At 62.6% G+C, this 23,121-nt stretch overlaps 1 protein-coding gene across 7 annotated transcripts in view; it reads right to left on the reverse strand.

The window, feature by feature from the left end:
- PRDM16 (PR/SET domain 16) overlaps positions 1 to 23,121 on the reverse strand; it is a 298,034-nt gene that overhangs the window by 137,467 nt on the left and 137,446 nt on the right. For all 7 annotated transcript variants that reach the window (XM_032303586.1, XM_032303585.1, XM_032303588.1 and 4 more), the window contains exon 3: positions 15,433 to 15,483. In XM_032303586.1, the coding sequence (XP_032159477.1) occupies positions 15,433 to 15,483 (51 nt within the window). The remainder of the gene's footprint in view (positions 1 to 15,432; positions 15,484 to 23,121) is intronic.

Below are 23,121 nucleotides of genomic sequence, written 5' to 3' on the forward strand. Positions count from 1 at the left end.
TGGGCGGTGGGCGCAGTGGGAGGGTGGGGGTCCCCACTGTGGTGAGGGCGTCAGGGCGAGGGAGGGTCCCAGGCCCACACTGGGGACTGACCGCCACGTGGACTGTGCTGGCCCGACGGCACTCCATAACCTCCCACAGCCCCCAGCCTCGGCCTCCCAGGATGGACCCCACAGTACATGCTCTGGGCCTCGGGAAGGGCCTCCGTCAGCGTCACCCCTCCCCGCTTCCCGGAAGACCCAGACGGGTCCCCTGAACCCCAGGTCACCATGTGCCCCTCACAGAGAGGCCTGCCGTCCCCGCTGCCCGCCTGCCCCCTTCCACGCCCGCCCACGCCACGGTCCCACCGCCCTCCCGCCTCTCCACCCGACCGGTCTCAGTCCCCGGAGCTGCTCGGGCTTGGGCCTGGCACCAGCGGCTCCCGAGCTTGTGAATCCACATCCATCCCCTACCCGATGCCCTTCTGGGACATCTGTCTAAGCGGCATTTCACTAGTAAGATGTACCGAGCTGACGCGGCCATTTCTGCCTGTCCCACTGCCCACTTCCTCCTCCGGGCTCCCCCTGCAGAGACCGATGGCTCACCCCGGTCCCCGGAGCTGTCCTCTGGCCCCTCGTCTTCCATCGACTGAAGCCTCTCTCTCCGGAGTACCCCTGATACAGCCATCTCCTCGCCCCAGCCCTGGACTTCCCACACCCCCGCTCCCCACGGGGCACCCAGTGACTGGCCGGTACACAGGACCCACAAGCCCCTCCACGGTGCCCCTCCCCACCCACTCCTGCACTCGGAGCCTCAGCCGCATGCCCTCTGCCTGCGATGCTCTGGGCCTGGTCCCACTAGGTCTCGCTCCCCTAGGCCTTGGGGAGCTCCTCCAATGCCCCAGAGATGCCCTGGGGACACCCGCCTGTGTCCTTGTCCCGCAGCCCAGGTCTGCCCGCCTGCTGGTTGCTTGCAGCCGCTCCCGTGCCGACGGCTCTGTATTTGAGCTTTAATCGCCTCTTTGGTGAGTTACAGACTGAATGTTTCTGTCTGCCGCCCAGGTCGTGGGTTGAGACCCTAACCCCCAGGGTGACGGTGTTTGGAGGTGGGGCCTCTGGGAGCTGATGAGGTTTAGACGAGGTCTGGGAGGGGGGCCCCCATGAAGGGAACAGAACCCTCGTAAGACAAGACGCTAGAGGGATTCCTCCTCTGCCCGTCTCTCCCTCCCACCACGAGGAGACCACCGTCTGTAAACCGGGCAGAGGGTCCTCTCCAGACACGGAATCTTCTGGGGTCTTGCTCTTGAATGTGTAGCCCCCAGAACCACACGAGAGAAAGTTCTGGGTTTAGGCAGCCCCTTCCGTGGCCGGGCCCACCGTGGGCCCTCTGTTCCCAGCTACGGCTTGGAGCCCGTCACCCCCGACCTACAGTATGCGGTGGGTCAGTGCAGGTGCGCACGGGTGCCTCCAGTCCGCGGCAATGCTGGGCGGCAGTGTGGCCGAGTCCTCCCTGAGCGCCCCATCTCGGCCACTGTTGTCGCCCCGGCATCACTCGTGGGGGCCTCACAGGATGCCCTGGGAGGGGGTCCCTGGCAGTGCTGAGCCAGACTCCCCCATGCTAACAGAACGGCGCTGAGCATCTATGAGGAAGAGGGCAGCCCTGGGCCTCCTCGGAGCAAACACACATTCATTGAGCAAAAGGACACTTGTCGAAGGGCATCACGTCCTACTCCTCGGATTACAGAACCAGATGACCCATCTCCAGGCCCTGGCTCTACCTCTCCCAGCTGTGTGACTCTGGTAGGTTACCTAACCTCTCTGTGCCAGTCTTTCGCAGCAAGGGTAAGCGCCCAAGGCAACATCAGCCACTTGCACAGGCAGACCCCACGCTCAGTCTTACCCCCAGAAAACACCCTGTAGTGCGGGGCCTTCGATTCAGCTGTGGGGCAGGGGGGTAGGCGGCTCGGAAAGGGAAGGGAAGGAGACAGCGGGCTCTCTTGCACTGGCCCTTCCCGTCCAGCTGCCTCCTGGCCCAGGATGGCTGCAGGACAGGCCCCCTTTGGCCAAGGATGCCAAACAGGCTGCAGCCCAGCCCCCCGGGGGACATTTCTGGACCGGGTCCTGGGAGGGTGACACTGGCTTTGAAGGAAACGCCCCGTCCACGGGGCTGGCCGTGCTGTCGCAGGCCTGAGTCCCCGGCTGTCGGTGGAGGGGCGCCCAGGCAGGCCTGCCCGGGAGCCCGGCTGGTGCGGAGTGCGGGCCTCACCCGGCCCGGGGCTCGACCGCCTGTGCTCGGCCTGTTTACCCAGGGGGTGAAAAGGCTCCTGTGTAAATAGACTTCGCAAAGGCCTGTGCTTTCTCACCACTACGGCTTTCTGAACGCACATTATGAACTGGCGGGCTTATCGGGAGGGCCGTCTGGCAGTTAAAAGATGTTTCCCCGCATTGTGAGGCTGCGTGGAAACTGAGTCATGTCAGCCCCAAGGACAAAGGAACTCAAGTGTTTGAAATGCAAAAATATTTTGACCCGACTACATCATTTTTCAAAGGAAAAAAGTAATTCACGGCTCACAATTCACCTGCTATCTTGCAGGAAGTCCTGTATTTCTTATTAACTCCCCAAGGCCCGCTTCTCTGTGTGAGAGGTCATCTCGGAGGGCCAGTGTGTGAGGGACGTTTATGACTTTCCTTTCCGTCTCTTCCTGTTGTTTTTTCTTCTAGCGCTGGCTCGTGTTTGTGAGTGCCCGCCAGTGCCCGGCTCCTGGCCTTATCTCTGGGCTCCTCCCAGACCAGAAACTCGAGTGGGGTACAGAGTGTCTGCCCTGGGTGGCCGGGCCGGAAACCAAGGTCCTGAGAGGTTAAGTGACCCTCCCCGGGTCACACCAATTGATGGTAAAACCGGAGTGTCTGGCGTCTTCTGATCCCTTGTGGGTGTCCTCTCCTGGCCTCTCCCCCATGTAATAACTGTGTCTGAGTGGGACCTCAGAGGCTCACCATCATTGTCAGCACCACCACCACCATCAGCATCACCACCACCACCACCACCATCAGCATCACCACCTCCCCACCTTGCTTTTTCCTCTGGGCCATAAGCACGCACCAGACGCTATTTCAGGTGGGCTTTGGGCTCAGCATCTCAGGTCCTCGCTCGCCACAACTTTGAGGCAAGAGCTATGATCACCTCCACTGCACAGATGACGAAAGCGGATAAAGCAAGCCTTGGACAACCTTTTGCCTTCTCAGAAGATCTTCCACCCCCAAGCCCTTAGAAAGTGCCAAGGACACTTCATGGTGGCTGCTTAGCAGTTCCGTGGCAGCTGAACAAAAAGAACCTGTGGGGTTAGCTGAGCAAACCCCAAATGTCCCTGAAGCTGAGTCTGAGGGTCTGGCCGCCAAAGCCGCAGGAACCAGAACAGCTCTGGAGGTGCTCCCGGTGGGGCGGCAGGGCAGGGGCCTTTGCCAGGTGCGCACGCCTGAGGCCATGTCGTCCTGCCGGCAGGGCAGAGAGGTCCCCCCGAGAGCGAGGTGGCAGCCGTGGGGCCAGGCGGGAGGCGCGGGGAGGCGAGAGCTCTCCTTGTCGGGCATCGTTGGTGGGGGGCCTCCGAGGAGGGAGTGACGGGGAGGAGGCTGGGAAACCCGAGCGGGGAGGGCCTTGAGGGATATCACAGTGACACTTCAGGGGCCAAACGGTGATTATGAAGAATCCTGGGTGTTTAATAAGGTGGCCGGGGTGCTGGGCGTTTGTTACACTAGTGGGAGGAGGGATGGGAAACAGCGTGCGCGGCGCTGACACCGGCCGGGAGAGGAAACGGGCACCAGCCCGGGGGACGTCCCTGAATTAGCACCTGCTTCTGGGGAACACGCACTTCCCACTCAGACAGCGGGGAAGTGGACGATCCCAGGGGTGAAAACGCCTGGCTGGGCCCCCCGGGGCAGAGCCTCGTTTCAGAGTCTGGGTTTGGGAGCATTCTGCAGGGGCCAAGGTTGCCGCTGCCTACGCGACCTCGGGTGGGCGAGGACAGCCGTCTGAACCCCAGGGAAAGAGAACCTGTTCCCCGGGGCTGTCCGGAGTCAGCCAGTGCGCTCCAGATGTGGCCCACACCCGTCGCCTCGGCCGGCGCGGAGCCCAGCGGTGAGCGCGCGGAGGTGGCGTCTGCTTTGCCGTGTCCCGGCCACAGCACAACCTGACGCCACACACAGAAAGACGCCACCGTAGCGCCCCGGGCCCGGGAGCTGTCCTATAAACCCGACACCGTCCCGTCTCTGAGGGCCTTGCCCCTCCTCCTGGGTGGGCGAGCGGGGACAGACACAGACACAGGCCTCCCCGCCGGCTAGTTCTCCCTCCCGGAGGACGGCACATGGGCAGACACGGGACAAAGGAGCCCCTCGCCCCCCAGCTCTCCGTCCTTCCCGACCCAGGACAGCCCCCGCCAAGCCAGACCTTCCTGGAGGCTAATTCCATGTTTTTCTCTACCTCACAGGTTCCCCTTCTCTCCTGCCTCTGCATTTCTCGTCCGAAACAGAAATACAAAGGGAGGAAATCTATTCAAAATTCCTCCTCCTCACTTTATTCCTGCTTCTCTCTGGGGTGCCCATGCTTCAGAATCTCTTCTGATAATTATCTGCCCTTTCGGGGCCTTGGTAAGCCAGAGCCTCGGGCCAGGGAGGCTCCGGAAGGGCCCGCCTGCCCGCGGCGGGCAGGACACCCTCAAGTCCCCTCTGAACGGGCACCCGCTTGCCCGTCCCCGTCCCGCCCGGTGCGGGGGCTGGGGAAGAGCACTTTTATGGTTATTTTTGTTTGTTTGTGAGTCGCTCCTTCCTCTCGGCTGATCCGTGATGAACACCACATCAGACCCTCTTTATGTGATAATTTTCCGTCCCCGGCAATGCAAACACTTCCGCGGCTAATGCTCTGAGTCTTGGCCATTGCTCAGGAATAACAGAGGCAAGGTTCCAATAGAAAATAATAAGTCTTGCCTTTTATTACTTAATTTATCAACAGAGTAGTGGAGAAACATCTTGTTATCTGGGTAAGAAGAAACCGTTCGCCCACACGGCCTTGGCTGATGGAAGGGGGTGTCAGGCGGAATGATGAATCCCGTTAGCATACAGAGAGGCCGGGGCTGAAGCAGGGTGTTATTCAAAGAAGGAAATATTATTAAGTAAGAAAACAGTGCACTCACCCTGAATCTGTTAAATTAAGAATCCCACTCTTCCCGGCCAAAGCCAATTTGTTATCCTCACAACCTCCCCCGTATATAACAGGGGATAAAAAGGAAAAATGGCCCCGAGAAATGACTGCTTCGAATCACCCACCTGCCGAGACACGGCCCAGCCAGCACGGCAAGGTGGGGTCACTTCCGCCCGAAGTGGGCAGAGCAAACCGTACGAGAGGCTCCTGGAAGCGTGCCCCACCACGAAGAGCCGTGTCTGATTTGGAACTGTGCAGAGGGGTGGCCCCCAGGGGCCAGGACCCCAAGAACATGGGCTGCCGAGGCCCCTCGCCACAGGTGACTGGGGTCTTGGGAGGACGGGGACGCGGGGCGAACAGAGACCTCGAGGAATCCAGTTTGTATCTCCAGCACCGGAACAGACTTGGTGTCCGTCACTGCCGGCACGTGTGTACGTGACAAGGTCAGACTGAAACCCAGAAGCCCAAAGAAACAGCTCACGGCTGAGTTTCTCCCGCACGCCTCACGTGACTCGCAGGATGGCTCTGCCTATGGTAATTGCTGGATCTCCCAAACATTCTGGCCACAGTGTTGGAGGGCAGAGAGAGCTGGGGGCTGTCGCGCTGGCCAGTGGCTGCGGGTCCAGAGAGGCCCATGGGCCGGGCGGTTCATCCAACGAAACACGGTCCCAGAAGGCAGAGGCTGAGGACGGGGGATCCTGACCACGGGGGCTTATGGACAAGCAGACGGGAACAGTGCCCACATCCGGCCGTCACCACCCACCACGGCGGTGGTGACCTTCGCCATCTGGCGTTGCCACGGGCCAGGCCCGGGGTAAGCTCCCGGACGCCAGCGAATTTCACAAGCAAAACACCCCGTGTGGGGTTCACTTGATGAAACGTGAGACGTCATGTCACAGCGAAGCGTGACGTTCCCGCTTCCGCTGACTCCCGGGCAGCCTCCTCCCCCGCGCCCGCCCTTAGGCACATGTGACGCTTCACAGAAGACGTGTATGCGTGTGACTCGCCACTTTTCCGAAAACTGTTCTTGAAAAACTAAGCGTTTCAGTTTCCTAGGAAAGTGGACATCAGGTCCGGCGTGCCCATCTCCACGCCCCCGGCGTCCCCGTGATGGACGTCGTACGGTCGCGCGGTCATTTCTTACAATGGATGGGCCGGTTGTGACCGTCAGCAAGTAGCTCCCGTGAGGAACGTCAGGCTTTGTGGTGGGGCCCGGCTGTGCTTTCTGTGGGTCCGGATAAATGTGAGGGTCGTGCGGACGCTGCCGGGGTTGTGTGGACGCTGCCGTGGGACCTCACGGAACAGCTCTCCTGACCCCCGATCTCCCTGCCCCACGGGCTTGCCCCCTCTCCCCACCCCTGGGAACCACGAATCTCTTCACCATCTCTGTGGCTTTGTCTTCTCCGGAACGTGGTGGAGCTGGGGTCACACAGAACGCGGCCTTCTCAGATCTGCTCCTGTCCCTTGGTCCCACCGACTTATGGCTCTTCACGAGGCCGGACAGTGAAGCCCTCCATTCAGCAGGAGGTTGTCCAAATGCCTCTTTTGGGGCCCAGGGCTGGTTTGCGGTGGTTTACCCTCTGCCATCCTACAGGGTCTCCTGAGTCCCTCCCAGCAAAGGGACCTGGGACAACCCTGAAGGTGGCCAGACACCGCTTTCCCCTCGCGGCTCTGGATCATGGATCAGAGCCCTTCCGGGGAAAGGGGGTCGCCCCTCAGTGCTGTGTGTGTCCAAGAGGCCGCAGAAGCCGGGGAGGCAGGGGCCTGTGCCAGCGAGGCGTGCCCATCTTTTCCTGTGTGTCCGCCTCGTTCTCTATCTGCACCCCTGAAGGGACTCTGCCCACGTTAGCTGGCACCAAGGAACTGGTCATGGGTCAGCTCCGGTGCCACCTCCTCCAGGAAGCCCACCATAGCAGAATGCACTGGGGTCTCTCCTCCGTGCCCTCTGCCGTGGGCCCACACCCCTGCCAGGACGGGCTCCTCCTCCCGCCCCGTGCTGCGGGCTGTGGCGGTGCCCCCTCTCCTTTGGCCGTCACGGTGACAGCCGCACGCCCCGTGCAGCCCACGGTGTAAGAACGCCGACCGACGTGAGCAAACCACGCCGGCCACGCCCAGCCTGCGCCGGCCACCGTCACGCGTGTACGTGAGAACCGGCGAGGACCGCCTTGAGCCCCCGAGTTTGGGGACAGTTTGTCACATCATGGCGGCAAGAGCCCCGTGACCCGCCTCCTTACAGGGCGCGCCGCCCGCTCTGCGTCTGCTCTCCCTGGGCTCGGCCGCGGCCGCAGCCTCGCGCCACTGGACTCTGACGGGCGCAGGCTCTGGGAGCAGAGCGGAGGACTGCTCAGGGCACGGGCTAGACACGGTCGCCGGGGACGCTCGCTCCAGGGTCTCGTGGGCGGACGCTGGAAACTGGCCTCTGCGTTGACTCGAGCGGCCGGTCAAGTGACTTACGCTCCTGTGCCTTCGATTCCTACTCAGTAAAGTGGGGACGAGAACCCGTCTGGGGTGACGGCGGGCAAGCGAGCCGACGGGCACCGGGCAGCTGGTTAACGGTGACTGAGGGCGACAGAGGACCCCTAGCTGGACAAGGTCAGCCCCGCCCTGCCCTCTCTCCTTCCCGCTCACGCTCCCCCGCCCCGTGCCCTCCCCCAGGGCTCAGCGCACGGTCAGCCCCACAGCAGCACAAGCCTCGAAGCTGCTCTGGGAGGCAGGGGGAGGCCAGAGGTTCTGTGGAGGCCGGCGTGGCCCCCCGTCGAGCACCACGCCCACGCCCACGCCAACACAGGAAGCCAGGCCTGTCACTCGGAGAGGACGGTGAACCGGCTAGCCAGGACGCTGGGGGTCCGTCCCCTCTACACAGCCGGTGCAGACGCCCACGTGCTTGGATGGCAGGTGGCCTCGCCGGTGGGGTGCCTGGGACACAACCTCCCCCGGCTTCCACCCCTGGGCAGGCCACAGAGACCCCCCCCCCAACTCATGGGCCCTGTCGTCCTATATCAGGTCGAGAGGCTTCCCCAAGGCCTCCCACAGGCCTGTGCCTGGAAGGGAGGGGGACTTCCGACCTCCGCGAGGGACACCCACGTCGCCTGGCCCCGCGACCTCCCCAGCAAACGGCATCTGAGGGGACTCGGGAGCCAGGCCTTCCTCATGCCTGGGGTGTTCGGCGTGAGAGAGAAGGGGCCGGACGGAGAGAGGGGTCGCAAGTGCTCACGGCATCTCTCGCCGCTTTTGCCCCGGGAGGGATGGCCACCCGGGTATCTCTGTGGAAAACCAGAAGTCTGCTCGCACCCAGAGTGGTCCCATGAAGGGACAGGGCAGGGCTTCTCCTCGACGGCAGCCGCCCCACGCCAGTGACGCCGACTTTGCGGAGGGTGTGTCTGTGCGTTTAGAGCAGAAGACGCCACACAGGCCTTCGAGCGGATACATTTTTCTCTCCCAACAGTGAGGCACAATTTAATTAACTCACTTCTGCACCCACCTGAAGATTACGGAGTTTATCGACACCGCCATCTGCCTCCCATAAAGCCGTAATGTAGATAATAAATCCGCTTCATTACCCGGTGCGAGAGCGTCCTGCTCCAGACGGTCGGCCCAGCACCCCTCCCCTGAGCACCGCCTCGGACGCCCCGAGCTTCCGCGCGGTCTCCTGGAGGACCCTGCCATGGACACCCCCAGGCCTCTGCGCTCTGACCCGCTGCAGCTGTCCCCGGAGGCCCCCGACACACTCTGTTCATGGCCAGCGTCCTTCAAGGCTCCCCCTGACCCCCGTCCCCACTCAGACCGCAGAAGCCGCACCCCCAGCCTCCACGGAGCAGGACCCGGTGCCCAGAGCTGTGCCCAGAGCTGTGCCCGACCGCCGTCTTGTTATCCAGCTGGACGCCTCGGGCCAGGTCGGGCGCTGGAGACGGACTGTCTCTCCAGCTTGCAGACAAGAAGCCGGAAATGCAGGAGGCCAAGCTCAAGGACAAGAGCCAGGTTTAGAGGGTTGGGGTGGGTTGGGAGTGGCCCTGGACCTGCCCAGCCTCCCCGGGTCTCCCGCCAAAAGGAGAGATTCCTTTGTTTACCTTCGGGGGAAGGTGTATTTCCCGTTTCTGAGTCTGTCCTATGAAACTGATGATGTTTTCTCTGCCTTCGAGATTTAAGTTTGGGCACAAAGTGTCAGCTGGGTGGCTGGGGGGGAGGGCCTGGCCCCAGAGAGGGTCACCTGCTCTCTCAGCCCTGCCCACGGCTGCTGGTGGACCCCGAGGGGGCTTCTGCTGTCCCTCCTCCGGGACCCCAAGCCACAGCCCAGCAGCCTTTCGGAGGCTGATTCTCGGGTGTTCGGAGAGAGAAAAGCTTGCTCTTTGCTTTCTCAGGTGCAAAAGAGAGACGAAACTAAACTGTCTGCCCGGCCCCCGGGTGTGGCTCTCGGGCTCGGGCCGTTCTGGGAGAGCAGCGCGCCCTCCACGGCCCTCTGGGGGCCACTGCTCCCCCCGCCCCTGGGCCCAGGCCTTCCCGACACCCCCCCCCCGGGGCGGGCAGGTGACAAAGCCCGCACCTCACCTGGGGAATCTGAGCCTTTCAGCTGGTTTTGGGGACCCTCGGGATGAGGCAGGGAAAATGGAATCCACAGTCTACGGGCCCGAAACCGCAAAAAGGTGAGGTTTCTAACGTCCTTCCCCCCGGCCTGCAGCTGCCCCAAGCTCACCACAGCCGCCACTGTGGACCCATTAATCACCCTTATCAGAGCGGGAAGGGGCCCCTGCCCGCCACCCCCCCGCCCAGGGACAAGTTCAGGTGCTTCAAGGTGGCCAGAGGTCAGAGTCCACCCTCGAGCGGGCCGAGCCTTTCCGTCCGCGGGGAACTGAGCCACCGAAATCACACCTAAGCCGCCTCCTCAGATAAGCGTGGCAGTGGTGCAACCAGAGGCCTCCGGGAGGGGCAGGAAGGGAGGCCGGAAGCCGGACTCGAGGAGGCCCGGGCTGAGGCCGGCACCTCCTCGGGAAGGGGAGCGCGGAGGCGGCGCTCTCTGGCATTCTGGTCGCGGCCCCTACACCTCTCGCTTTGCAGCCTTTGATTCAGCAAAATCAGGGATTCAAACTTCTTAGGAGTACTTAGTTTCCATGGCGACCGAAGCTGACCTCAACAGTATTGTTCTCAAGAGGCACTGACTTTACTATATGTTCATTCACTGAATTAATGGACTCCTGGCTCTTTTATCAGCAGCCCCCGAACAAAGGAGAGGGAGACGAGCCGTCAGAGGGCTTTCAGCCAGTGCCCAGCCTTTTGTCCGGGCTGACTGCGTCCGAGCAAGTCTATTCAGCCCCAGATTATCAAAACCAACTCAGGGCTGTCTCCGTGGCAGCTAAACACACTTTGATTTCATAAAGACATAACCGATCCCACATGCAAATTATTAATTGTGGTTGCAGGATTCTGAGTGCTGGGGTCTCCCATGTGATTGGGGGGGTAAGACGGCGTCTTTGCAGGTAAAATGCGGGTGAGTTACGGGGTGCTGGTGGCTCCCGAGGGTTGCTGGCTGGGAGCGGAAGAGGAAAGGAAAGGACTGCTAAGGCCATCCTCGCTGGCTCAGGCAAAGCGTGAGAAGGACCCAGCAAGGCTTCCCGCCGACGGAGACCAGGGGCACCCCACGTGCGCCCACCAGCACTTTTTGCGGGGGGGGGGGCTTCTGCATTTTCAGACCTCCCCTTCTTAAGAGGTGCAGAGCCACATCCCTTGTCTCTCCACCACCCTCCCCGGGGCCCCCAGACACCTCCAGAGCACGCCAGAGCCCCAGACCCCAGGACGTAGCAGCACACGCATGGTGGGACCTGGCTCTGGGTCTCTGGGCAGAGTTTCCACGGCCCAGCAGCAGCACGCTTACACCTTGGGGTGTGCGAGCACAAAACACACTTAGCAGCTGCCTGTGGTCTCCACTCCTGCCTTCTTGTCACTTGAAGAGCTGTCTTCCTGGACTCCCTGGCCAGAGCCCAGCCCCCAGCCTCCCTACCTCCCAGGAGGGATCCCGGAGAGCAGAGGCATCTCCCGGAGCGGGTGAGGGGTGGGCAGGCCGTGGAGCACACGCACACAACAGCCAGCGGTGCAGACCGCGGTCCTAACATCCAAATAATCATTTCACAAATTATAATAATTATCAATCAATCACCCTGTGTGGACAGTGCCAGCCTGGGCTATCAGATGGCTTTTATGACCTGTAGCATTTTGCACGTAATGATGGGAGGGAGATTTATGGAGCCATCGGGCTCCCTCTTCCAGCACCGGACTTCATTAGCTTTCTTTCCTTTGGACCCCGACTCCCCAGGCACCCCTCGCGCACTCCGCGCCGCCCGCCGCCCCCCGGCCCCCAGAGCGCCGGCCAGGTGGCACCTTTCTTCTTCTGGTCCTGGTTCTACCGATGCAAATTCCTGATTTTTGGCCGGCTGGGGGCAGACAGAGGAGGGGAGGAGAAGGAAAAATAAAAATAAAAAAAGGAAAAGGTCACTTCCTTTTGTTTGCCTTTCCCCCCAGTTGTACCGTATTAACACGTCCTTCCTTCTCGAGATGGTCAAAGAAAACAAGATAAAGTGGGACAAAGGGAAGGCGGCCGGGGCTAGCGTGTCCCCTTTTCATATCACCAGAGATTAAATCAAAATTCTTTTAGCTGATACCATCTCCCCGGGTGGACTACACTCTTGTTAACGGATAAATTCAAGCCCTCCAGAAAGTCAAAGAATAAATTTAAGCCTTTTGCCAAATGTCTATCCTATCGGATTTTGATAAGACGGCCATTGAGCCTCAATAATGTCTTCCATCCATTTTCAGCGGGCCCTTAACACGGCTCTTTATTCGCCCCCAAAGCCTCTTCGCTGGGTCTTTTTATTACAGGCCCCCGCGGGCTCTCCAGGGAGCCGGGCGACCCGAGTGATGGATGGACAACTCGCTAGATTATCTCCCGCAGATGTTTGCTCTGCGGGAGCCCCGGGCTTTCCCTCTAAGTAAACAGGCGAAATAGAGTCCACTGGAGGGAACAGTCCCAGAGGTCCAGGCGCCCGGGGCCGGGAGAGGCGACGCAGCACGACCGGGAGGCCGCAGTCCCAGCGACTTCGTGGGCAGCGCGGGCTCCGCGCCCAGGGCGCACCCCGGGCGGGCGCAGGAGGGGAGGCGGCGGCGAGCGCGGGCCCCGAGGCTCCTCAGCACCAAAGCGGGGCCGCGGCCTGGCCTGGCGCGCGGCGGAAGAAGCCGGACGCAGGGGATGGAGAGGCCGCGGGGCCGCGGGAGGAAGTCAGGGCCTGCGCGACGCGGGACGGGGATGCGGGCGAGCCCTCCGAGGGGCACCGCTGTGGCTGCGGCAGCCAGGGGGTCCCGGGGCCCGAGGGGCGGGGCCGAGCCTGGCTGGGCTCACGGACCGCGGCGGCCGCTGTCACTCACACGGGAGCCCCGCCCCGCCGGCTCGGTAACCCCAGGTACGAATCCCGCCTCCGCGGGAGCGTGGGCGCGCCCTGCCTCCCTGGGCCTGAGCTTCTGTGCAAAGCCGGACAGAGGGATTCCGTGGCGGGTCCAGCAGCCTAGCTCTCTAATGCTCGGAATTTACCGCCGGGGGGCCCCACAAAGTATCTGTTTTTCTGTCCCTGCGTCCAGCCACTGGCTGTGTCAGTCACCATCCGTGAGGAAGCACCATCACCCTGGCAAGGGGATACTGGAGCTGGAGATGTTCGCGGACCTACCCGAGTCCCCCCGCCTCGGGCACACAGTGTTTTAAGGCTCCCAAACGTGTGGGGGCGGAGAGGCCACGTCCAACCAGATGTAAAACTCCCAAACCACAAAACTCATAAATGGGGTCTAGCTCCTCTTGCCAAGGAATTGACTCCACGTGTCCTTAAAACAGTGCCGAGGCACGTGTGGTCCTCGCCGGAAACAGCGCGTGTGCCCGTAGATGTGCACGGCTCTGAGGACCACCGTGATCCATGAGGCGAGACCCGCTTCTCGGAGGGAAGGTAAAGGGACGTGTGCTCATTTTCCAGCCTCCGTGCTTGAACCTGTTCGGCGTTTCCATTCCTGTCTCCCTCCCTCTCTCCCTCCCGGATGGTCTGGGCGTGGAACCCACCCAGGTGGGTCCAGAGCTAAGCCCCAGGGTCAGGTTTTGACCCTCCCACCAGCCTGACCCTGGGCACCCACCCCGTCACACTTGAATGGCCCAAATGCTGAGAGTGTCCAAGTTCAGCACGAGGCCAGAAAAATCCCCGATTTCAGGGGACAATGGATGTTGTGAGGCAGCTCCTTCATGTGGGGAAGGGTGTATGTGGGGAGCTGGGCAGAGCCCCCTTCCCGGCAGCAGCCACCCCCCCCCCCAACACAGCAGGGACCTGCGGAGTGATAGGAGGCAGAGGGGCTGGGCAGGGAGTCAGGAGGCCTCGTTCCAAATGGACAGCCACCGGGGTCCCCTTTGCTCCGGTGCCCAGGCCCCCTGCATGTCCGGCTGCTGTGAGCGTCAGGTCAGTTGGGATTCTGGGCACAGAGGGCACCTCAGAGCCCTCCACCGGGCCTTCCAAGGCCCTGTGTTCGAGGGGGTGCCTGGGCCAGGCAGTGTGACCGGCGCTGTGTGCGTGGCACCTTCCACCCGTCCCTGAGCAGCTCTCAGGAAAGCCCTCCAACCAGGTCAGCCCGGGCCCGATGGGCTGATGGTTTAGGAAAGGAAAAGCCGTGGTGCTCCAGGAGCAGAGGGGCCATGCCGGCGGGGGTTCTCCCGGGGAAAATCGCGTCCTGGCTCAGAAGCATCCAGCCCTGGCCTCCTCACCATCTTCACATTTAGACTTGACCTTTCGGCCTTCTGCCTCGACCCTGGTGCGCACCCCGGACAGGCTACCACCCATCCCCCATGAATGCGTCCCCTCTAAGCTCCCGCCAGTCCACGCCACTGCCGGGGCAAGCCCGCTGTGCCACCTGCTGCTTGCTGGTGGTAAGAGAAGAGGATTTCGTGTTCTCTCTGGAGGTCAAGACCCTGGACCCAACTGCAGGGCTTTTTTCGGGGGACAGGAAAGACTTCAGTTCTTTGAAACACGGGAAAGCTCTTTACAATCTTTTGCTACCTTTCACCTTTTAGGGAAATCCGAGCTTGTTCCCAGAGGCAGAAAGAGGGAATGGGGGCTGTTGGGAGGGATGTCGTGTTTCAAGGAAGACAGACCTCAGGCCACCCTCCGGACGGACACAGACCCTGGGTTATAGGCGAGAATCGGCTCCAAGATCACCCCTGCCAGAGCTCCTTCGGGAAGTCACTGCAGGGTCAGAAAATGCCTCCCTTCACAGGGTTTTCTGCAAAATCAGTATTTGTGGGGTTGGACCTGGTGAGAAGGGTCAGGTCTCCCCCACCCCCTTATGGAAGCTGAGCCCAGAGTCCTCAGCTCAGACCATCAAGCCGGGCACGGGGACACCTGGGACATTGGGCGTCCCTTTGCGACGCACCTCGGGCTCCCCCCAGCAGAGGCCGACCGTCCCTGTAAACACACATCCCGCAATGCAGACAGCGGGACAACCCCAGGCCTGGGCACCCTCGGCGGGCCCACCCCGCCTCTCCTGGGTGGTGTTTTGAGGGCAGCGTGACGAGAGAGACCGCCGTCCTCATTCTACTGGAACACGCAGAAGTGTGGGTTGGCTACCGCGCTGGGTGTGAGTGCGTGTGTCCTGTGTTTGCGTGTGTGCGGGGGTGACCCAGACTGGGTGGGCCCTGAGCCCTGTCTGATGAATGGCTTCTGGGTTTCTTGGTGTTTTTCTGGGCCAGTTTACTCTCTGCATCTTGCCGAGCTAACGTCTGCCACCCGGGGAACCCCGAGAGCGCAGGAGACGCTTCCCCGCGTGGACGCCTTTCCTTTCACCTGATCCTTCCGACGCCCCGCCCGGGCCCTCTTTGGAGGCTGCGGACAGCACAGGCTTTGTGCGATTCGCAGCCGATTGTGCTCTTTCCCCGTCTGTTTTCTTCCACTGAGCATCCAGTGGAGGTGGTCACACCAACGTGACCCGTGTTTATTTACTTCTGTGTCTGCGCGGCCTGAGCATTCCCACGGGGGCGGCTCTCCTGGTTCTCAGGAGCCAGGGCCCCACTGCCTGCCCACACCGCGCAGACCACAACCGTCCTACCGTCCCCGGAACCCCTGTCCCGCGCTTGCCTTCCGACACACGACGCATCGCCCACAAGCGGCAGGTGGCCCCACGGACCCGGCTGCGCGCACACGAGCTGGGGGTCGCACGCGGGCCACGGCGAGGGAGAGGCGTGGAACCAGCTCTCCTACCTTTTGGATGCAGCCCTCCTGGGACGACACCTCCGCATCCGCCAGCATGTGCTGAAAAACAAGTTAGAGAGCAGACGTTAGCGTCTGGGGACCGGGATGCCGTCCTCAAGCTGCCGCCAGCGGCAGGCCGTGGGGATAGATCCTAAGTTCTCAGAAATGACAAGGCAAGGCCTCGTCGCTTCCTTCCAAGTCATGTCCTTTACCCCAACGGTGTTTCCTTGTTTGCTGAGAACACCAAGGAACCCCCCCCCCCGGACGTCGGCTCCCGGGGAAGGCAGCTGGCTCCTTGTAGGGAAGGAGCCTCTCTGGGCAGCGCCCCCTGGTCCTTAAGGGATGACACACATGGTACCAACCACCGTTGAAGGGGTCAGGAAAGCATTCCGAGACACACAACGGTCTGTCCCTGTGCCCTCTGACCCCCGCCTGCGAGCAGCGCCAACGCACAGGGTCAGCGGGAGGGCATGGGGCACCGTATGGCCCTCGTGGGGCTTGCAGGCTACCTGGGGAGGCAGAGCCTGGCTGAGTGGCCCGATCCGCCCCCCGGGGGGCCAGGGTGGAGGAGGCGACAGGGCAGGTGGCGGAGGCGGGCTGGCGGGGCTGCGATCGGACGCCATCTCCCTGCCACTGCCCTGCCCGCAGGTGGGGGCTCAGGCAGCACATTAATGGGCCCTTTATCCCAGACCCCTGGGAAGTGGATGTGGTTTTTGGAGGAAGCTTCTCAGCGGAGATCAGGCAAAGGCAGGACATAGCAGCACCCACAGCAGGGCTCGGAAGCCCCCTCCAGGGGCGGTGAGCGGTTCCTCCAGCATGGGCCGCGGGCAGTGCCGGGAGCTCTGGCCTTCCCTGTGCCGCTGCCGCAGGCTCAGGTCAGTTGGCAGAGAAAGTACAGCCGTTCTGGGTCTCTCTTCCACCGACAGTTCTGACGTGGAGCTTTTCTTGGCTCGGCGTGGAGAGCCGTATACCTGCCTGGCGTCTCCTCCTGAAACCACCGTGCTCCACTCCAGGGGACGGCGTTTCAGGGACGGGTCCCAGAGTACTTCCGAAGCTAGGCAAACCGACAAATTAGCTGTATAAACGCGCTTTTCCCTCTTCTGGATCACAAACGCGGGCACGGATGCGTCTATAAATCGTAACATCCTTTCCATAAGAACAGAAACCGAGACTGAGACTAATATTTGAAAACCAACACAAGAAATGGTGTCAAACCCAGAGGTTTTATTTACCATCCCCTTAAAATTACACCACCACTCTCCCCGATTACGAGCCGGGAGCGCAGCGCGCCCACCGGTGCCCACGCAGGCCGGGTGAGGGGCTCAGCTGTAATAACAGTAAGTCATATTTTTAAATGCTGAGAGTTCTAAGCAATTGGGGATTTTATGTTTCTTTTAATAGATTCTGAAATTGTGGTTTGGAAGGTTACAGGCGCACAGGGAGCGAGTCGGAGAAGGTGAGCACCACGGAGGCTGGCGAGGCCCCCGGGGCGTCCGCAAGGGGCCAGGTCGCTAGGTGCCGGCCTGGGGGCTGCAGTGGATGGGCTTGTGGGAGGTTGGCGCTGGACGCTGGGGGCCGAGTCTGGCCAACAAGCGGGCCCTGCATTTCTACTCTTTAGGGCGTCTGTTCTTTATTCAAATCGTGACCCAGGAAGGCTGGTTGGTGGCTCGGTCACCTGGGAAAGGGGAAGACAGAGGAAGCGACTGCCCGAAACTCAGTAGAGCTATGGCTTCCAGAAAGGGGTCGTGCTCACCGACGCTCCAAGGCCAGGGACGGCGTCCACACACCTGCGAGGCGCCGCCTAGGCCGGCACCCTAACACGGTCACCAGCAGGATGAAGGCCTCTGTCTGCGTCACACGGCACGGGGGGCTCCATGGGGGTTACGGGGTCTCTGGAACAGGGTGGACCTGCCCCCTGCAGAGGGGGGCACTCGATCCAGGAGGAGAACACCCTGCTTTAACCTCCTGGGGAGTGTAGTCCCTGGGGCGTCGCACAGGCCATGGGAAGCAATCGTGGGCGGAGAGCGCCCCACTCCTGGGAACTCCTGAGGCCTGAGTCATGGCCCCTCGGGACACCACGCAGTCACCCCACAACGCCCAGAAGAGTGTGCTCCCCAGGTCAAGGCCAGCACGTGATCGCTGAGTGCCCATCTGTGAGCGGCTGGCCGTCCCCAGCTGGCCTGTACCCTTGCACGGAGCCCCTGCACGCTTCCAACCTGCTGTGCGAGAGCTGACCCCAGCCGTCCAGAGCTGCCGTGAACGGAGGGGGACAGAGGCTTGAAGGGCTGTGGCCTGCCCAGGGCACGGCCCCGGGCCTGGTGAGAGGATGCCCCCACCCCATGGCGGCCCTGGGGCTCCCCAGAGTACGAAAGGAAGTTGGGAGCTTCCCGTGGCTCATGCGGCAGCCGAGCCTCAAGCAGAGTCCGTCTCTGGACCACGCTCTGAGATGAAGGCTGAGCTGAAACCAGGCCTGGCCCTCCTGTGCAGCCTGCCTCTCGGGGCGCCTCTGAGAGGAGAGGTCCCTGCCGCCGGCACGGCCCCGTCTGCCACGCGGTGCTCCTAGGCCGACGCCTGCTCACAGGGCACCCCTCCGCGGCCCGTCCTGGGCCCAGAGGCGCCGGGTTGGGCTGCAGGCGGGGGTCTACTGCCCTCTGCTCAGACGCCAGCACAAGACACCGTCTGCTTCGTGGTGAGGAAGAGGGCGTATTGCGGGGAGCACTAGCCTGACCCCCAGCTCTCTTCTCCCAGCGGCTGGGTCATGGAGAGCTCTGGAGAGGACAAGGACACGTCTCCCTCAGGGCATAGGAGGACCATCCGGGGGTCCTGTCAGCCCCCTGGCCGCACACGGACCCCTCTGGGCTCAAACCCGCTCCGTCCTGGGCTCAGGGTGGGAACAACCCTCCGCCTGCCCGTCGGGCCCTCTGTCGGCCTGGGCGCCCACCCTGCCAAGTTTCACTTGGATTTTTGGTGGCCCTGACTGACCTTCCTTCCTACCCACTCCCCAGTACAGAGAGTTTGGGGCGGGAGCCCCAGCCTGCAGCTCTGCAGGGCAGCCTCTATCTTTGAAGGTGGCACCTGCCGTGTCCCCGCAGTGCAGGCGCCTTGGTCCCATGGGCTTGCTGACTGGCCTCTGGGGCACCCGCAGGGGCCATTCCCGGTTCAAGCAGAAACACTTGGTCGGGCACCAGCAGGAGAGACTTTTGGAGGAGCACCGGCCCCCTCCCCATCACTCCGAGCAGACAGGGCAGAGCACGGTGCAGCCTTGCTCCCAGAGCTCTGCTGTCTCTTACACAGCCGGCCTCTGTCCAGACCCACCCGGGGCCCACAAGCCTTGGGCTGAGGGTGGCCAGAGGCCCTGCCTTTCATCTGAGGCCAAGGGCAGCCAAGCAGAATGGAACCTCCCCGGAAATCACCCATCACGAGGCCTCGAGGCTCTTTTCTGCCCCTCAGGTCTGCGCACCAGCTCAGGGACAGTGGCCCCCCATCCGGGAGTCCATGGTCAGATGGTGACATGCGATAGGCATTCAGACCACCCTGTCCCTAGCTGGGCAGGTGGTAGCACCACCCACGGAGTGAGGGCCCGGACGGACGGGAGTGCAGCCATGCCGAGCCGCGTCCGGCAGGGTTGGGGCTGTCACCCGCTGCTGAGGTGGGCCTCGAGCCACTCCCGGTGCGGTGTGGCTGCTGGGAGCCCAGAGGTAGGACTGCAGGTGACCCAGAGGAGGCCGCCCCCGTGGCGTGACACAGAAGGGAGAGGCCCCGACTCTGAAGACAGGACGCCCCTCCCAGAGCCGGGTCTGTCTGGTTCGGGAAGGCCCGTTCCGGCAGCTGCTCCCGGCCTGTGGCGCTCGGCCTCGCAGGGTCGCTCCTCGTCGTCCGTCGCGGCTTTCACCCGCCGCCGACCTCGGGCGAGAACCACCGGACGCGCCCCTCCTGGAGCCTCGCAGGCCGGCCTCCTCGCCAAGGCTGCTGCTTTGCTGAAAAACCTCTTTATTTTGCTAGCTGAGCCTCCGCACGCGTGCCGCTGGCCGCTCCCAACCCCACCTCCACAGCCGGCAGAAGTATTAGGTGTGTTTTGATTAAGCATTTTAGCCAAAAAAGGGAGGTTTGACCTCCAGCATTTCTCTTCTCTCCTGGGTCTCGGTGCCAGGATTGAGCTAAGTGGGGTTGGTCAAAACATCTTTTTTGACTCTTAAAATAAATACCCTCTGTTCTCCAGAAAGTCAGCCCAGAGCAGACACACACACACAGACATCTCATACGCTCACAGCTCTGGAGTTCTGGCGGGTCCCCCGAGGGGGGCTAAGCTTTCTGGTCGGTGTCACAAACGGATCCCAGAAGGCTTCTTTCTCTTCAAAACACTCCGTTATTAAAGCATCTGAAACCATGCCCATAGGAGGGACCCCAGACGGAGCCCCGGCCTCCAAAACCAGAAGGAACTGGGGGAGGCCCCGCCCCCCGCCTGGCCTGGGGCCCGAGACGACCCCCAACGCTCCCGTTTCCCGGCCTCCCAGTCCTGGCCTTCAAGCCATTCGCCCTCCGACCTGTTTCTCCCTCGTTGGTGATGGCCTTCTCCCCCCAAGGGTGTGGGCTGGGAGCGGGTTCCCAGGCCCCTCCCCAGAAGGAGCTGCCGTGGGTGGGGACTCAGGATGGTCCCGAGAGGGTGGCCCCGGTCCGGGTGGCTGGTGGAGGCCATCCCTCTGATGGCCTCTCGGGGACCAGGGGTCAGGCTCCTGCTAGAGACACAGACTGGGCAGACAAGTCAAGACGCAGGCTGGTGGCCCCTCCGTGGCCAGCGGCCGTGGACTCTGTGTGGCCTGCCCTCTCGGGAGGGTTTCTGCCCCAACCAACAGAGCCCTCGGACGGGCCTGAGAAGCCGAGGGTCCGAGCTCACAGGACCGCCGTGTTTCACGCTCATCCCGTGCTTGGCCGGGGAGGCCCACGGCCTCACCTGTGCGGCCGCCCCTCCTGGGATGACAGGCGTTTTAAAGGACAACGCTCATCCTTGGGTTTCTGTCCTTGTTGAAGTCCTACCGCGAACACCACTCTCTGGGCATACACACGACACGGAGTCTGTGTCCCAGAGGCCACCTTGGCGGGGACGCAGAGATGAGACCACAGGTGTGGCAGCCCGACCCCCCCCCCCACTCTCTACAGCCCCATAGGGTGAACATGGCCGGTGCCCGGCCGCACGGGAGGCACCCTGCACCTCAGGCTGGGGGAGGCGCTATGTCCACGTCCCTGGTCCCGACCCCAGCTTCTGCGCTGGCGGAACAGGCCTGTGGGAGGCTCCACAGGCGTCCCCGCCAACCAGAACCCTGCCTTCGTCCCCTGCCACCATGGGCAAGGGCGCCACCCACGGGAGTCAGCGGGACGGGCTTGAGCCGAGGGCGGGGAAGGGCCCCGCGTCCCCAGCCACCGGCCTGGCTCCCAGCACGGAGGCTCCGGTGCTGTTGACACAAACTCTTGAGCTCTCGACCGGGAGTGGGGTAATATTTATTTATTTTTTGCATTAAAAAAAATCGGCTTGGCTGTGGTTGAGCTACAAAAATGATTCTTTTTGAAAGGCGCCTTGGACACTGTTTTCAGCTTTTATGCCTAAACAGATACTTCTCAGTTCTTTCGAGCGAGGCCCAACCCGTGAGTGCGGGCTCTCTCTTCACTCCTAAGAAAAATATTTACACAGTCAAGTGCGGCACGAGAAAGGACGCAGGCTCCTTCAGAAGACCCAGCCCCGGAGGCGCACGGGTCCCACACAGCTGTGGACACTGCCGGCCCCCAGCTCGGCCCCGGGGGCTCCTCCCCAGCCTCCGTGGGGACCCCGGAGCAGGGGCCGGCCCGCGACGCCCCCAGAGCCCACCCCAACATCCGGCAAGAGGAAGCAGCGTGCGGACAACGGGAGAGTCCTACCTTCCAAGCCCTTCTGGGGGCTAAGGGAACCTGGCTCCTCTCCCCCCGGAGCCCCAAGCGAGGAGCCCTCATCTGGACCCAACCCGCCTGCTTTTCCCGGGGGCCCCGCCTGGAGCTCGGCTCGGGGCACAAGGCCTTCTCTCTTGACCCCCCCTGGAGTGTGGCTGGGCCCGCAGCCTGCTCTGTCCCCGGAGTGAGCGGTGGGCGGACCCCTGCTCCTGGCCAGCGCGGCCTCATGCAGACCCAGAACCTCCGGGCACGGCTTGCCTGCTGTCAGCCATGCCGGGAACACTCTGTTCGCTGGCGGCTCCCCGCCGGGGGCACGTGCCCTCTGCCTGGGCCCCCCGCCTGCCTGCACCTTCCTTCCTGCAGGGTGGAGGCATTCCCACTCCGGAGTTCCTCCTCGCCACGTTCGAGGTCCTTGTCCAGCCCCCTGAGGTCCCCTGAGGACAGGACTTCATGGCCTCATGTCATGACGAACACCTTTTGTCTTCACCACCCACAAAAGGTGCCTTGGAGACAAAATCTTGAAAGGCACCAGGTCCAGGATCAGCTACTTTGGGGCAACGGACAAAAGTGACCCCAGCCTCAACCTGAGCCCTGGTGTTCGGAAAACGGGAGACCCCCAGCCTCCTGCTGAGAAGCCCCTGTGGTGAGGGGCACACAGGCCCTTCTGGGAGCAGGGGCTCCTGAAGCAGGAGGTGGTGTGTGGGGGCTGGCAGAGGGCAGGGGAGACTCCATCTTGGGTGTCCTGGAGGGCAGGCAGCCTTCTGATTTGCATCTGGAGGTGAATCTGGATGCAGGTGGTGGCCAGGGCGGATGGATGGGCTGTGCTGAGCAGCAGGTGCCCGTGAACTCAGGCACACTTAGAACAGGCCTCCTGAAGGGCCGTGGGCTCTCTGTGGGAGTCAGAAGCCCAGAGAGGCCGAGCGGCCCTCCTGCACGTGCACAGGGGGATCTGAGCCCCGGCTGCCCGGCCTGCGAGGGTGGACTGGGGCCTGTGGGACGGGGGCACAGTGGGAGGGCAGGGCTGGGCCAGGAGAGACAGAGGTTCCACGCGGGGTGGGGGTGGGGCTCCCTGGCCTCTGATCCCAGGTCACCCAGACCTCGACAAGGCAGGGCTCCCATCACAACCATGTGTCTTCCAGGTAAAAGGCCCAGAGATAAAGGTGATGTCACCCACCAAGGGGCTCCCCGCTCCCTCCCAGAGTCACCCTGTTACCAGCCCAGCTCCCCAGCTGGCCTCAGTGCAAATGATCCCTGTGTGCACAGTCGGTCCGTGACCCAGAATCAGAGGCCACTCGGAGGCTGTGGCTGCCTAGAGGCCCCTGGGTGACAGGCCCTGCCTCTCACTCCTGCCGGCCTCTGGTCTGGGCAGAGGCCCGCTTTGCCCTCCCCAGGGCCTCCTCCTCAGGGCGGCATTGCAGGACACAAGCACGCACAGCAGCGGCCCACTCGGCCTGCCCCGGCCGGGACTTTGCCTCTCCCCTGCATCTGACACCATGGCAACGTGCACAGAGTGGAGGACAGGCCCTGGACTGACCACCTTCCCCCGGGGCTGTGATTGCAAGGATTCCCTCTCTCTCCGGACTGCCCCCCAGAGCTCCCTTTCCAGAGAGGGGAGAGTGCAGGTTACCCCCAGCTTAGCACATGCAATCTCTGGGGGGCTTGGGCTGTTCCTACCGAGGCTCTGAATTCTCCACACGGCCAGACACAGGGCTCCTTCCAGGGGTACACTGGGTGGCTCCTGATCTCAGGACCCCCCCATGCCACACCACAGAGGCTGCT

The sequence above is a fragment of the Mustela erminea genome, chromosome 10, assembly GCF_009829155.1.
Source record: "Mustela erminea isolate mMusErm1 chromosome 10, mMusErm1.Pri, whole genome shotgun sequence".
NCBI lineage: Eukaryota > Metazoa > Chordata > Mammalia > Carnivora > Mustelidae > Mustela > Mustela erminea.